This window comes from Dioscorea cayenensis, unplaced genomic scaffold, assembly GCF_009730915.1.
Source record: "Dioscorea cayenensis subsp. rotundata cultivar TDr96_F1 unplaced genomic scaffold, TDr96_F1_v2_PseudoChromosome.rev07_lg8_w22 25.fasta BLBR01001281.1, whole genome shotgun sequence".
In the NCBI taxonomy this organism is placed as follows: Eukaryota; Viridiplantae; Streptophyta; class Magnoliopsida; order Dioscoreales; family Dioscoreaceae; genus Dioscorea; species Dioscorea cayenensis.
The window spans coordinates 1-15,361 of record NW_024087672.1 but is presented as its reverse complement, the minus strand read 5'-3'; the positions used below and the strand labels follow the sequence as shown (position 1 = coordinate 15,361).

The window sequence follows — 15,361 nt, the reverse complement described above, 5'->3', positions numbered from 1 at the left end:
TATCATATATTTTTTTTAAAAATAGAGAATTTAATATTAAATAGTTTTTTTTATTAAAAATATTTAGTTGATTTTTTAAAATGATATATAAAGTTATATTAGCATATGCTCGTTTTTTATAAAAAAAAAATTTTGAGAGAGAAAAAAGTATATTATAATATAAAAGTTTGGGTGTTTTTCTTGGAGATTGTTATTTTATATAGTCTTATTGAGCATTTAACACTTGTAACCCTAAGATATTCATAGTAATGCTTGTATTGTATTTTATTTGTTTACTTTATTAAACAAAAAATCTAAAAAAATGTTGAAATGTTTTTTACCTCATTTGTGATGTTTACTAGCTTTGAAAATTTAAATAATTCATTGACTTATTCAAAGTAAAAAGTCAAAGTAGTAGTATGAATTGACTTCTATATTAATAGGAATGGGTCAATGCTGATAGATATTAATATTACCTAATGAAAATTGGGTGAAGTTTTTATAATTTGATAAATGAACACATCATTTTAGTTGGAAATTAAATGTTGTTCAAATAAATTTGTTAAGAAAGATAAAAACGAGAAATTCATTTGTGGGCCTTTTTGGTTGTAACTTCAAATTTGGGCCATGTTTAAACTTTTTTTCCCAAAAAAAAAAAAACAAAAATCTATAAAAAATTTCTAAAATTATTTATAAAATTAGTCGGTGATTGATACAATGAATCCAAGTCTTAATCTATGGGTGTATTTATAGATATATTATAGATATATTATAGATATATATATATATAAATATTTAAAAATGGATAAATAATTAAATTAATTGATGGTAATATAATTGTGATCAAGTAAAATTCTTAAATCATCAAATAAAAATAAGTCATTTTTTTATATAATTTGATTGATACTATCAATGCTTAAATTAGTCTATTTAATCACATAATATTCCAATTTATTTAATTTAAAACATTCTCCATTTTCCCCAACCAAACATGACCCATTAACAGCAAAATAATTTAAGTGGACAATATAAAGATCATAACTTATATATATATATATAATCAAAATCAAACTCAAAATCAAATTCAAAATATAAATCTAAATCTAAAACAAACAACATAGTGAGTGAGAAAAAGAAAGTATAAGAGTCATATATATATATATATATACATGAGTGGTTATGCAAGGGTGATAGCAATGGCCAATCAATAGCAGATACATGTATGGTTGATGTTTGTTTGCCTTTCCATTAATGGAATTAATGAAGAAGTGGTCCCTTAAAATTGATGCCCATTTTCATTACTCCACTTCCTTTCTTGTTATGACATATATTTGCATTTATAATCAAAGTTCATATATTTATATATATAAATTACCCACTCAACAGTACTGAGTAAGAAGCACAATTCTTCAATCAAAACAATTCTATTATTATTTGCTAAAGTACTTAATAATCAGTCACTATCCTCTCAGTAATTGGGTTAAGTCTATTTTGATGCATTCCTCTTATTATTTATATATTACTGGTTATCACTATATACATGATCATTGTCTTATTCTTTTATAGGTCTTCACTATATATATTATTTTTGTTTTTTTTTTTATAGGTTTTCATTGTAGATTGTTTATTAGTTTGTGTTATATTATTTCACATCCCCAACTCTCTCACTCTCTCTTTTTCTCAATATCACTGATCAATCATATTTAATTTTTATTTGCCACTGTAATGAATTGTGATTTATTTCTTTTATTAAACAAATAAATAAATTTGTCTGTATATATTGTAGCTAAACATATAAAAATACATTAGGTACACATATAACACACTAATTCCATTAATGAAGAAGTGGTCCCTTGAAATTGATGCTCACTTTCATTATTCCACTTCCTATCTTATTATGACATATATTTATATTTATAATTAAAGTTATATATATATATATATTAGTATTTATTATTTCTTATTTATCTAATAAAATTTGGTGATGCAAATTGGTAATGTGCTTTTAAATCATCCTGGGTGTCATTTATATTTGTCTCTTTTTATTGGTAGAATTTTTATCAATTTGAGTTATGTTATTCCACATTTAGTATTTGTTCATTTTTTATTGTTTGTTTTTGTATCGCTAGTCTATTTTTTATAATTTGTATTTTTTAATAAATCATGATTTATCGATATATATATTATAGCTAAACATATAAAAATACATTTTATATATATATAACACATCAATTGCACAATATCTGATTGCACCTCATATGTGTATATGTTTAATTGATATTTAGTATAATCTATGGAATATCAATGCACTTTTTCTATATATATTATGATCTCATTTATAGCTAAAGTATATATAATAATAGTTTGTTTTCAAAAATAGACAAACTATATATATATATATATATATATATAGTTTCATAGGACTTCAATTCTCTATAAAATAATATTAATCTCAACTTTGTATTCTTTATAAGCAAAGCTTTAATTTTTTTGGGACAAATTTAATCTAATTATAACAAATGTTTATGTATGTTTGAATAAAAAAAATGTAATAAAATGAATTAATATGATAATGAGTTATTAGTTGTTTTATACCACAAATATTATGAGAGTGATTGGTTATCTATTGAACATGACATATACTTGATAGAGTGGCAAAGTTGAGTAAAGATTTGGACTTGCCCTCTAATCACATTAATTAAATCTAATTAAATAAAATAATTAACTTTATATTATTTTTTTTTCAACCCAAATGCAATAAAATAGAATAATAAGTCAACACAACAACTCTAATCACATTAAAATATTATTTACATTAAAATATTAATTTTCTCCCTTATTTTTCAACCTTCTTAAGATAGATACTTAGGGTTGATCTTTTTTTAACACAAAATAGAAATATTTATTTTTTATTTAATACAAGTGATCACTACTTTAATATCAAAATTTCTTTAAATAGGAATAACTACAAAATTACTTATTTTCTATAAAATTATATTTTAAAAAAATATTCTTTTTATTGGAAGCAATGATATGATATCTAATTATATCTTAACAGTGTAAAATTAGGACAAAAATATCCGGGTAAAAAAAAAGAAAAAAGGGCCGGGTCAACAGTGAGGGGTCCACCACGTGTCAATTACTGGTTGGTGGTTGCTTGATCTTATCTGCTGACGTGGATGTGGGGATCAGTGGGCCCCAGATCTTTAATAACTCCGTCAAATTCCCTCTCCGTCTTTCTTGGCCCTTCTCATGTCGGCTCGGCTCGGCTCCGCTCAGCTCAACATAGCTTTCTAAATAAAATATATTATTTTCTAAAAAAATAATAAAATCATTATATCAGAAGAACCCTGACATAATCAATTCAGTACTTCGAGTTTGAGTCTCAACTTAAGAGTAAATTTTTTTTTTTGTTGGTCATTAAACTTTGCTTTATTTTCATTTTGATCATCGAACCTTAATTTGTATCAATTTGATGATTTAAAGTTTAATTTGATTTTATTGGGCACTAAATCAAATAATATCATCTCTCGAATGAATAATGTGTTTTTTTTATGATATGGATACCTCCAATAGACTTAATAAAATATCATGGGAAGGATTGACTTATATTTTTAGGCAGTTATATAATTAATTGGGAGTTGAAATATTTGATTTATTGCCTGGTGAAATCAAATTAAAGTTGAAAGACCAAATTTAAACAAATTGAAATTCGATGGTCAAAGTGAAAATGAGTCAAAGTTTAGTTACTTCGTAAAAAATTTACCCTATTAAAAGAACCCAGACAGAATCAGCTCGGTATCCGAATTTGAGTCTCTCAACTCATAAAATGTAAAATTTTTTATAAAAAGTTTATGTGAGAAACACTCTCGCTCTCTTTCAGGATTGCATAGCAAAAAATTTATCTGCTAAAGTAAAAAAATAAAAATAAAAAATCATTGTATAAAAAATTACAAAATATATTTCATAAATTAATAAAAAAAACCAACTCAAAAATAAATAAAAATTAACCAAGCCAAGCCGAGCCGAGTTGAGCCGTGTAATGGTATCGGATTTATTTATCCAAAAAAAACCCGGGAATTTCGCAAAGAACCCCCTGAAATATCTGGAAATCATCTATAAAACCTCGCAGTGGTTGAGCCGAGAAAGGAATTCCCAAAATCTCGATATGGGCATTATCGATCACCTCTGGGACGAAACCCTCGCCGGTCCTCGCCCCGATTCCTTCCCCTCCTCCGCCGTCTCCGGCGCCACCGCCGTCCCCAAGCCCTTGCCAGTCACCAGGAGCATCACCATCGTCCGTGCCGGCCACCGCTTTCACTCGCCGGACTCCGCACCTTCCTCCCCTGTTAGCGCTCCCGAATCTCCCCTCACACGTAAGAACACTGTAGTATATTCGATTTAGGGATTTGGATTTTGGGGGATTTGGGTTAAATTTGTGATTTTTGATGGGTTTTTTGGGGAAATTTTAGCTGGGACTCCGAGGAGCGATTGGAGGAGGTCGCTGAGGAAGCCGCCGGCGACGTCTGCTGCGGCGGCGGCTGAGCCCAGGACCCCCACCGTCTACGATTGGTTCGTTCGCTTTTGCTCTTTGTTTCTTGCAAATAACTCCTTTGAAATGTTGATGCTTGTGGCTTCAGATCTCAAGAGTTTATATGCAAGCTATGATTTTTCTTTAATTTTGATACTTCTTTTTTTGTGTTTTAAGAATCAAGCCAATAATTTTCAGCGCTTGATTTGTTTTTAGCTTTACAATTTGATTCCTTTAAAATTTGAGATAAGGAGAACCAGTTGGGGACTTTGCATGGTTGAGATGTTTTTCTTGATTGTTTGTGTAATTACTACACAAAAAAGTGTTCAATTTTGAGCATTAGATATGAAAAGTTTTTTATTGAAGCTTTTACAAATTCTATGTTGATTTTTGTTATCAAAGTTGAGAGTATCTTTGGTGATAATTTGAGAATTTGGGGACTATTTGTGATTCCAATTGTATCTCTTGATTGTTTAAGTGATTACTATGCAAAAAGAATTCAACTGTGAACATTAGATGTGAAAAGTTTATGATTGAAAGGTTTAGAAATTCTATATTGATTGTTGTTATCAAAGTTGAGTATATATGTAATGATAATTTGAGAATTTGGGGACTATCCATGATTCCAATGGTATCTCTTGATTGTTTGAATGATCACTACACTAAAGGGATTCAATTTGGAGCAATAGATGTGAAAAGTTTGTGATTAAAAGTTTTAGAAACTCTATATTGATTGTTGATATCAAAGTTGAGTATATCTATACTTATAATTTGAGAATTTGAGGACTGTTCATGAATCTGATGGTATCTTTTGATTGTTTGTGTACTTTCCAAATCAAAAGGCTTGAACTTTGAGGCTTTAGATATGAAAAGTTCATGACTTTTAGAAATTCCATATCAATGTTTTTCATCAAAGTTGATTGTCTCTATGGCAGCTGAAGTGTTGAAAAGACCTTCTCTTGCTTATTAGAGTTTTGGGCATGAATTTGTTTTTAATTGCTTGCTTGCTTGCTTGCTTGCTTTCTTGCTTTCAGGGGTGGTGATTAGCTCTTTGGACAAATGAGATAAAGAGAGAGAGAGAGAGAGAGTGAACAAAGTTTTGAATCACTAAAAGCTGTAAGTTATTAGCAAATAGCAAGAATTTCTACATCAAAAGCTCAAATTTTGGTCTTTTATAAGTGAGTGAAATGTTTGAAATATTTAGAGATAGAACAGTACATGAAAATGTAGAAGTCTATGAATGGACCCTGAGTGAAACAGAGAAACGGTTGTGAATTTTGGTCATTATGTGGGAATGAAATGTTTGAACATTTTACAGATTGAACACTGGTTAATCTCAAAATTCAACTCTTATTCTCCTCTGAATTTATAATAATGAGATATTTGAAAGTTTTAGAGGTTGAACACTGATAAATCTCAAAGTTAAATTTTTGTACTTTTTTTATTTCTAAATGAACTTGTAATTAATTTGATTGCAGGGTGGTGATAAGTTCTTTGGACAGATAAGGTAGAGACAGAGAGAAAGATGTGAAGACTAGGTTGTCTTTTCTTTGGCAACTCTGTACAAAAGAAGCTGCAACTTCAACTTTCTTTTTGGTGGTAATAATAAGAGACCAGGAAAGAAAGCTTGTGAGTTTTGGAAGAAACTCTTAGCTAGTATTATTTTGTGTCATTGTAGCATTGTTTTTGGTTTTCTGTTTCTCACTTGTTGTATTGGTTTGTGAGATTTTGATGTATAAATTGTTTGTGTTTTTTTGGATTGAATTCAATGTATGTTTTCAAAGTTCTATGCTCTCCTTTTTTGTCATTATTTTCTTGTGCAATTAATCTTTTGCATGTTGCTCTAAAGTCTAGACTATGTATATATATATATATATATTAGGCATCAAAAAATAGGATGTTTGTCAACAAGGGTTGGAGAGATTTGGGTAGTTAAAGTGGTTGGTTTTGAATTCAAAATTATTTTTTTTTTGTATATATAAAAATAATAATAATAATAAATAAATAAATAAACACACTTTCATAGGATTTTCAGTACTCACCCTATAAAAAGATGTAATTACTAAAATACCCTTGTAAAAATCATATATGTTCATCTCTTACATACGCCTCCATGGTTGATTAATCTTTTTAGCAAAATTATAAGGGTTAATTGGTGCTGCAAGAGGTATAATAGCAATTAGAAATTGTTAGTGGTTAAATACAAGCACCCAAAAAATAAAATAATAATAATTAAAAAAATATATAAAAAAATACGAAGTTAATCAATTAAATTGTCACAAATTAAATACAACTTAAGGTCAGACATGAATCACACAACCCAATTGGAAACCAGAAGAAGAAAAAGATGAAAGTTTCAGCTAAATTTTCTCATTCAATTAAACATTAAAACCAAAACAGACAAGGCAGCAAAATGAAAACAAAATTCCCATTCTAAGAAATTTCAGAATAATTCCCACATAAAAATTATTATTATAATAATTATTATTATTATTATTTTAATTCCCTCATTTTAATGGGTGATGTTCTCATGTGCTCTTTTTCAGCCTTGACCTTCTCAATGAGGTCCACAGCATCTTGAACAGTAACAATGACCTGTGCACCATCTTCTCCAATTGACACTTCAAATTGTTCTTCAAGTGCCATCATAATCTCCACCTTAATAACATTTCCATAAATAACAAATTAATTAACTAATTAATTAATTAGTTTATTAAAGTTAAAAGTGTGTTTGAAACTCACAGTGTCAAGTGAATCAGCTCCAAGATCAGCAAACTTAGTCAAAGGAGTAACAGTGCTCTCCTCAATTGACAACTGCTTAGCAATGGTGCTCTGAACTACTTGCAGAGTCTCTGCCATGCTCTATGTTCAAATTCAAATTTAAAATTAAAACAAAAATCAGATAAACTAAAAACCAAGAGTATATTGTACATATATACAATAGAACAAAAAAATAATAATAATGATATTTCAAGTTTTTCAAGATTGGAATTCATAATTCATATGTACACACACACACACACACACACACACACACACTATTGAGTCCATTCAAATACTTATCATATGAATGCTTCTAAACATCTAATGTTTCATATATAATTATGTGAATCACATATTTATGTCTTATATTTTGATTCACACACATGTATTTAACTGAGGAACTACCAAATATATAATGTCAGGATTTCAAAAAAAAAAGAAAAAAAAAAGACAAAAAAAGGGTACTCACAATGGAGCAGGAGATTGATGTCTTGTAACAACCCTTTGCTGAGCTATTTTGAAACCCAATCCTGCTTGCAAGCCTCAAACCACCAGCAAAATGTACCCTCTGTTATCAACAAAACAAAAAAACACAACAAAAGGACAAAATACATAACAAAGTAGATCATATCGAAAAAAAAATTTACATAATAAATGTTTCATTACCGGGGCAAAGTGGGTGGTTGTCTGCGGCCGGACAGAACTGATGAGAGAGCAAAAAATGTTGCCAGCCATACTCTTAACAACAATAATAAACAGAACGGGAAACAATATTTGCAAACTAGTAATGAGAATAGAGAGGTATCCAATGCTGAAATATATAGAAGTTCATTTGCATAGGTTGGTATGAATTTTGATGAAAACACCAAAGTAGTCCTGATGACATTTACAATGAAATAAATTGTCTGCTAATGTTTTGTATCAACATTAGGCTGAAAGCTTACCATCACTATCAGAACAAAATAAAGCCTGCTAAATGCCATAACCAAAACACATCACCACTGACTCAAAATATCTCAAAATATCACCTGAATTATGATTTTGAGCGTCTGCAAATATGATCACCGTAGTTAAGAATAAACAGTACTAACAACACGGAACCTTCAAGAATTCATCACAGGCAGCAGACATTCCATTTACAAGTAACATACTCAAAAGAGAAATAGAAATCAAAACAAATTTAGCGATCTCTACAGGTATAAGAAGCACATAAACAAAAATACACCAAAATTGAGAGAACAAAAGCATGCTGCAACTACTTTTTCCCTATTTTTACTTAGAAGAAAATGCTGCAACTACTTTTTTTGTACAGAACTTCAAAACGGTAAACGCTGATGACTACGACCACTACATTTACAGTTGCAAACTTAAAAGAGCAAAAAAAGGCCATCCAATAACATTCAGATCATCCTTCCAATACAAAACCCCTGCCTGATAATAACCAGCTCCTTAAACTTCATGCGGTATTCAAGAAAAATAATGAATACCTTCGAAATTTTTACAGGCTGGTCACCAAATTCATTCTGACACTCAAAGATTGGCTTGACTGAGGAGAAAATAGGTTGTTCTGTAAAGTCTAAGAAGCTTTTCTAATGCCTATGCTGAAAATGAAAATTAAGAACTCCGAAGAACAGGCTGAGTCAATACTCAAATGAGATATTGCGGAGTCAACATATGAAACAAAGAACAGCATTAAGATCTAGGGTTCTCGGGGGAAAACATAAACCTGAAGTCAGAAAAGGAAATTTACGAGCAACAAACAAGCAGGATTACAACTGCTCTGAAGATAAAGGGTCTGTAGTTAAAGCATAGAAACATCAAGCCAGTATCAATTTTGTTTCCAAATTGCACATGCAAGAAGAGAAGAGAAAGAGCATTGATTCTCAGGATTCACAAGGCTAACTCTGGCGCATAATTTATTGGTCTCAATGATGATTGATACACAAATCAGCCCAGTAGCGGAAAGAAATAAAAAAACGACAGCATCATTCAAATTGACAACAGATACTACTCATAATGCAACTGGAAGAGATGGGGTTTAGCCAAGATACTTGAGCATATATATACATCATGAACAACGGATCAATCATTTAATGAGTCAAATTATAGGAAACCCAGATTTTCATGCTAATGAGAGAAGCTTAACTGATTAAGAACAAACATCGAGCAAGGAAGACAAGAAATAAGCCTAAGAGTTCTAGGATAATAGATACGACAGTTTCGCTGGTTTAGAAAGAAAGTACTTTCTGAGAAAATAAGTCAGCTATGAGCTCTTCATGATTTTTGATTGACTCTGCAAGAAAATAAGATTCCACTAGAATTTCTAGAAACCACGGTGGATTCCTTTCAAGAAGAAACCTAGAGGAAGCTAGAAGAGGAAACCAGGAAGGAACTGTATTGAGAAGTAGTTTCACCGCCCACTCGATCAGATCATATTCTTCATCTCAGGTTGCCATGATAAATGCTTGGATCAGATTTTCTGCTGTCCGCTTCTGCTCAGGTGTACCAGATATTTGAGCAATGCGCTCAGAACGGGATGTCTTCGAATCAACAATTTCTATTTGAGCTCCAGATATCTACAATAGCATGAGATCATAAGTGTAAGTGAACGAAGATAATGATAATGATACGTGGCTTGCTGCAATAATATGCAATTGATTACTAGGTAAATTGAAGATCATCTATCTCATAAACAGGGCTCAGAAAATTATATGAGCATAGAAGATCCTTGACAGTTTAGAAAAGTTTAACTAAATAACCCTCGTTTGCAAATTAATCATAAACAATACTACTGAAAAGCGGCATCTGTTCTTTATACTATAAGCATCCTTGTTGATTGCTCACCATCATGTTTCTATCTGTAAAATTCATAGTAAGGTTATTTTTCAAACTACCACGACTCCTTTGCACACGCCCATACACACACGTGCACACATCTATACCCCTGAAGGTCCTAAATCCACATCCAGGCTATACATTTCTATATGAGTCAGAACCGCATAGCAGTATGTTGTTGCAACAGTTCTTAATCGACCTATACTATAAAGCAAGGATGAATAATTGAAGCATAAGAAAATGGAATGACAAGCATACATTGTTTCCCTAAACTAACCTTCCGAATGTTATCAATGTTCGTTCCACCTTTCCCCATTACCTTCGCCAGTGCAGTTGCAGGTATCACCATCTCAAAGAATGAAGCCACTCTGTGCATTCATATAAATGGAAACATAAGTTAAGCAAGAGCATGAAAAGCAACTGCCTTAAGTCAACCACAACTGGCTCATGTAAACAAAAACAAAAAAAGGGATGTATCCTCGCCTTATTGAGAAGCACGAAGAACTCAAACAAGTAAAAGACAGGAAATAAAAATTGGATGGAGGTCCAAGATGTCATCCTACCAAGGTTTAGATTTCAACAGACATAAATGAAGTACACATACCCTCCAATTGTCGTAGATGGAAATGAAGGAAGTGATCCGAAACAATTATCTCCAGCCTTAAAATACAGCAAAAGGAAAATAGAATATAGTTAAAAGTCAAGAGTCGGAAACAGACTTTACGAAGAATGATCAAAGCTGCACTCAAAATACCTGCAAAGAGTTGTACCCACATAAGCTGCTAGTAGAAGAAGAACCTAATGCCCTGCTAGGCTCAAGTCTTTGATCATAACCCAGTGGAGCAAGTGGAGGAACACTAGACAGTATCTGAGGCATATGAAGACTGCTAGGGTAGAGAGGATCTGCTGGAGGTGCAACTTTACTTCCATCCTTATCTTTTAAAGCATCTTCTCTGAGCCTAAGGGTAATCTGAACAAGTGCATCACGGACATTTACTACCTCTCCAGACACCTGGGAATACCAAAGAGAAGAAGATACTTCACATATTATAAGCTCTTTGGAGACAAACATAAGGATGAAAGGCAGGAAGGCGGAGCAAACCTCCACAAGCTCATCAGTGGAAGCAGCATTCTTGGGCTTTTCACCTTTTGAAATGCGAATATCAGCCTTTGTCTTCTTCCGCATGTCCGATATAATTGAACCACTCTTGCCAATAAGACAACCAATTACCTTTGAAGGAACAAGGAGCCGAATTTTAACAATGTCATCATCTTCATCATTTATCTTGGCTTGAAGAAGCAAAATAGCTTCAACAGCAGAAGAGTTAGCATCATCGGTTGACTGCAGATGCAAAATAGGTCATTCAATGCACCGATAGCAACAGTTATAGTTAACGGAGAAAAAGGAAATATTCAGACCTCATTAGAAGTTACAGTTATAAGACATTCTTCAGACTCATCCTTCTTATCATCAACATCAATACGTGCACTGCTAGTTTGCCTGATATTTTTTATTGTGCTGCCTCCTTTCCCAATAACCCGTCCAATCTTGTCTGATGGGCATAAAACATGTACAACTAGCTCCTCTGTTCGTGATGCATCACCAAATCCAGAAACAACAGGAAGGGCAGATGGGTACATATGCCATGTGCTACCAGTCTCAGAAAATCCATGGAGTTCAGGTACATGTGGTGATGCGCCCATAATTGGAGGCACAGATCTCGCTGGAGGAACCATGTGATCTACATTGGGATAGAAGCTCCCAGCAGAATAAATAGGAATATCTGATGGAATAATTATACCAGGTGGAAGTTCTGGGATGGCAGTATCAAGGGAAATTTCTTCTTTAGGAGAAAATTTGTACATTATAGCAGAGACTGCAAATAGCGCCTTGTTAATTGCTTCAGTATCACCTGTTATCTGATCATATAGAAATAAATAAAAGATTGATACTGCATATGGATGATAATGACAAAAAAAAAAAAAAACTAAAAATAAAGATCTACAGCGTAATTCTGATCTCCATACTGGCAAAATATGCAACAATAATTGATAATATATATTCACATAAGTTCACTTCAATGATACAAGGCACAAATCAAAATCATTAATATCAAGAAAAATGTGATGTCAATTACAGATAGCGTTTCATGACTCCGTGCATATGTAATATTATCTGACCTTAGAAATCACTATCACTTCATAGAAGCTGGACAGTAATATCAGCATGACAAGTTAATTAAGAATAATAGTAGGATTGTAGTAGTGTAATTCCATGACAAGACCTTCAATAATTCCAAAAAAAAATCAGTTTTTGAAAAGATTAGCAAAAAATAAAAAAAAACAGAAGGCAAAGCAAGATCCTAGTGTATTTGACAGAGAATTTAATGTAGACAGGTTAACCAACAATTCCATCATTAAATTTCTTAAAGGAAGCTTTCCAAATAGTGGGAATGGTTACCGAGACAAAGTTGTCAAAGCTCATTGCACATGAATGGGAGGCATCATTGGGATCCTTTGGGTAAACCTTGATGTTAGCCTTGGTCTTCAACCTAAGTCTCTTGATAGTAGCCCCAGACTTGCCTATTATATTTGCAGCTTGGCTAGCTGGGACAAGGATAAGGGCCTCTTCCTTGTGTTTCTTGTCAGAATCAGCACTGTTCTCAAGAGCATTTACTATTGCAGCGTGCATCTTAAGAAGAGCATTCTGAGCAGGGCATAGGGGACGCACAGCATCTTCATCAACTTCGCGGGTATCCTTGTCTTTGACATAACAATATATGGAAATAACCCTCTTGTCTGCACCAGGAAAAGGATCAACAACCTTGATCTTAGCAAATGTCTCCTGTCTCAAGGAATTAATTACTTTCCCACTTTTTCCAATGACACTGCCAATAACAATATTTGGGCAGAGTATGCGGTACAAAACTAATTCTCCATCACCAGAATTTTCCATGTTGCCTGATCTTCTCTTCTGGTTTTTACCATCATTTTCATGATGACGAAAGCGCTTCCCAGTCTCACCCATGTCCAAAACTGTTGAATAATATGCTGCAGAAGCATAAAAAGAATATAAAATTATAAATAAAGAAAGAAAGAAAGAAAAATGTGTATGTACCTTACAAGTCCAAGTAACTTTCATGTTTAAATAACAAATATCAAATTGTTTTGCTAATACACTAAGTATATAGCATGTTTTAGTATGGTTTATGGAGAAACATAGAAATAATTCTAAAAATAACATCAATACCTAATACAAAATAAGCAAAAATAACAACTTTATAAACCAAGAGTTTCACACAAATTCATGAAGAGAGAGAGAGCTATTCGGACAGGAAAAGATCAGCAGATCATTTCGCTCAGCGCACATCACAAAAGAGGTGATAAACACTGAAGCCAATAATTCTCCAGCAGATATCCACCTATGCAATTCTCCCCATTTGGGCCACCAGCCAAGACACGTAACTCTTGCAATGACTTGGGGCATGTTTGGTTTTCAATAGCCCTCAAAAGTGATGGGATTGAAGGAAGTCATAGTTAACAACTTAACATGGAATCTACAATTCATGATGTTTGGTTGGTTGTGGAAGAGACCTCGAAATTTATGCAGCGAATCACTTTTGGCGCTTAGTTGTCAGAAGTAATACAACCGTGTATCCAGAAAACGTCAAAGTTCCGCTTTGTCGTTTCTTCAAAAGTTAAAACAACAAAACGGAGAGGTTTAGAAGTTAAACTAACCCTCCACCAGCGCAATCCTCAACAACAGTCAACCAATCATCTAGAGTTATCTAGAAGTGGCTCAATCCCAACTTCCATGCCTCCACTACCAGGAATCAAACACACTCTTCACAGAAGGTAGATCATATGAAGCTCATAGGGGTCTCCACCAAGTTGTGTATTTACATCCTCCAATTAAACCAACAATCAAAACAAGACCTCTTGGAAATTCTAAAACAAAACTAATATAGCAACCGGGTCTTTAAATGAAGGATACCCAATAACAATACCAAGAAAAAACTGCAAGTTTTTTATCATACATTACAACCAAAGGCAGCTTGATGATAAATACTAGCAACATAGAGTAAATTCAACCCATAGACTATTCTCCTACATAAAATTTCATATGAAAAGACACTGAATCAATCTTCCACTAATAAAGGGGCAAAAAAAGAAAAGAAAAAAAAACAATATCATAAGGAAAGGAAAAAGCTTTACTTCGGCATATGAAATCCAGCACATCCCTTCACCAAACCAATAACCAAATAAAAACAAGCGGGCAAAACCCTAGATGCGAGCTAGAAAAATTGGATTTTTATCCAAAAATTCACGATATACAAGTAAAACCCCTAATCACAGAACAAAGTACCGAATTGAATGCAAAGAATCGAAAGAGGATTAGGACAAGGCAATACCTGAGGGGCTTTGGTAGTCGGTGCAAAACCCTAACCCTAGAAACGCGCGACCGAGAGGGCCTCCGGCGAGAACCTCTGCTTCGCTCCGTCCAACGGAGAGTGCAAGACTTGAAGCGACGTGCGTCCCCTCTCGAGGCTTATAACATGTGAGTAGATAATGGGCCGGACCGGGCCGGGTTAATGAAATTTAAGATTGGCAAAGTCCGACCCAATCCAATAATATAAGTCTTAACTTTTATTATAAGTTTATAACCCCTTGAATTTTATGACATTTAACTAAGGTCTGCCCAAATATAATTTTTTTATTAAATTAATAAATAAAATATAAAGAAGATTAATAATAATATTAATTTGTGAATAGTATTAAATATTATTTTACAAAACACATTAAAATTAAAATATCAAATTCACATTTTTATTCAGTCATAACATTTAAAATTCAAAACTATTATGACCAATGACAATTAACAATAATCAAATAATGAGATCAAGTAAATCATCTATTCATAATTAATTAATTCAAATATTCACAATTAATCAATTCAAATATTCACAATTAATCAATTCAAATAGTAGTGCATATCTTAAAAGAGTTAAATATACGCATATATAATATATAAATATTTGATTTTATTAATATCAGAATTATATATATATATAGTGTATATATAAAACTAATTAATAAATATATTATAAAGCTGTCGAGATATCCTATTGTGCTACTATTGGAAACCCTGCTGAACTGCCATTGGGATATCTTGTTGTGTTGTCATTAGGACATCCTGTTGTATATCCTGTCAGGCTGTTATTGGGACACCCTATTGGACTACCATTAGGATAT

At 32.4% G+C, this 15,361-nt stretch overlaps 3 protein-coding genes across 6 annotated transcripts; 1 reads left to right on the top strand and 2 right to left on the bottom strand.

Moving 5' to 3' along the window:
* Window positions 1-4,121: 4,121 nt before the first annotated feature.
* Window positions 4,122-6,105, top strand: LOC120256075 (dormancy-associated protein homolog 4-like). Of its 2 annotated transcripts, XR_005535176.1 has the most exons (4): window positions 4,122-4,355; window positions 4,452-4,551; window positions 5,546-5,626; window positions 5,989-6,105. XR_005535176.1 is itself a non-coding variant. In XM_039263843.1 (3 exons), the coding sequence occupies exons 1-3, from the start codon at window positions 4,148-4,150 to the stop codon at window positions 6,014-6,016; spliced, it is 336 nt and encodes a 111-aa protein (XP_039119777.1). In that variant the 5' UTR covers window positions 4,122-4,147; the 3' UTR covers window positions 6,017-6,105. The 2 variants fall into 2 exon arrangements, 1 of the variants encoding a protein (XP_039119777.1); XM_039263843.1 differs by lacking the exon at window positions 5,546-5,626.
* An 816-nt stretch (window positions 6,106-6,921) lies between these two features.
* LOC120256081 (acyl carrier protein-like) lies at window positions 6,922-8,367 on the bottom strand. The gene is made up of 4 exons (XM_039263852.1): window positions 7,940-8,367; window positions 7,743-7,841; window positions 7,253-7,372; window positions 6,922-7,168 (listed from the first exon to the last, which is right to left on the bottom strand). The coding sequence occupies exons 1-4, from the start codon at window positions 8,006-8,008 to the stop codon at window positions 7,004-7,006; spliced, it is 453 nt and encodes a 150-aa protein (XP_039119786.1). The 5' UTR covers window positions 8,009-8,367; the 3' UTR covers window positions 6,922-7,003.
* A 795-nt stretch (window positions 8,368-9,162) lies between these two features.
* Window positions 9,163-14,628, bottom strand: LOC120256080 (KH domain-containing protein At4g18375-like). 3 transcript variants are annotated; one of them, XM_039263850.1, is made up of 9 exons: window positions 14,521-14,628; window positions 13,848-14,014; window positions 12,570-13,159; window positions 11,528-12,028; window positions 11,211-11,450; window positions 10,863-11,120; window positions 10,713-10,768; window positions 10,386-10,476; window positions 9,163-9,849 (listed from the first exon to the last, which is right to left on the bottom strand). In XM_039263850.1, exons 3-9 carry the CDS (start codon window positions 13,134-13,136, stop codon window positions 9,718-9,720), a joined length of 1,845 nt encoding a protein of 614 aa, XP_039119784.1. In that variant the 5' UTR covers window positions 13,137-13,159; window positions 13,848-14,014; window positions 14,521-14,628; the 3' UTR covers window positions 9,163-9,717. The 3 variants fall into 3 exon arrangements, with proteins under 3 accessions (XP_039119784.1, XP_039119783.1, XP_039119785.1); XM_039263849.1 differs by lacking the exon at window positions 13,848-14,014 and having other exon boundaries at window positions 14,521-14,627; XM_039263851.1 differs by lacking the exons at window positions 13,848-14,014; window positions 14,521-14,628 and having other exon boundaries at window positions 11,528-12,021; window positions 12,570-12,683.
* Window positions 14,629-15,361: the final 733 nt, after the last annotated feature.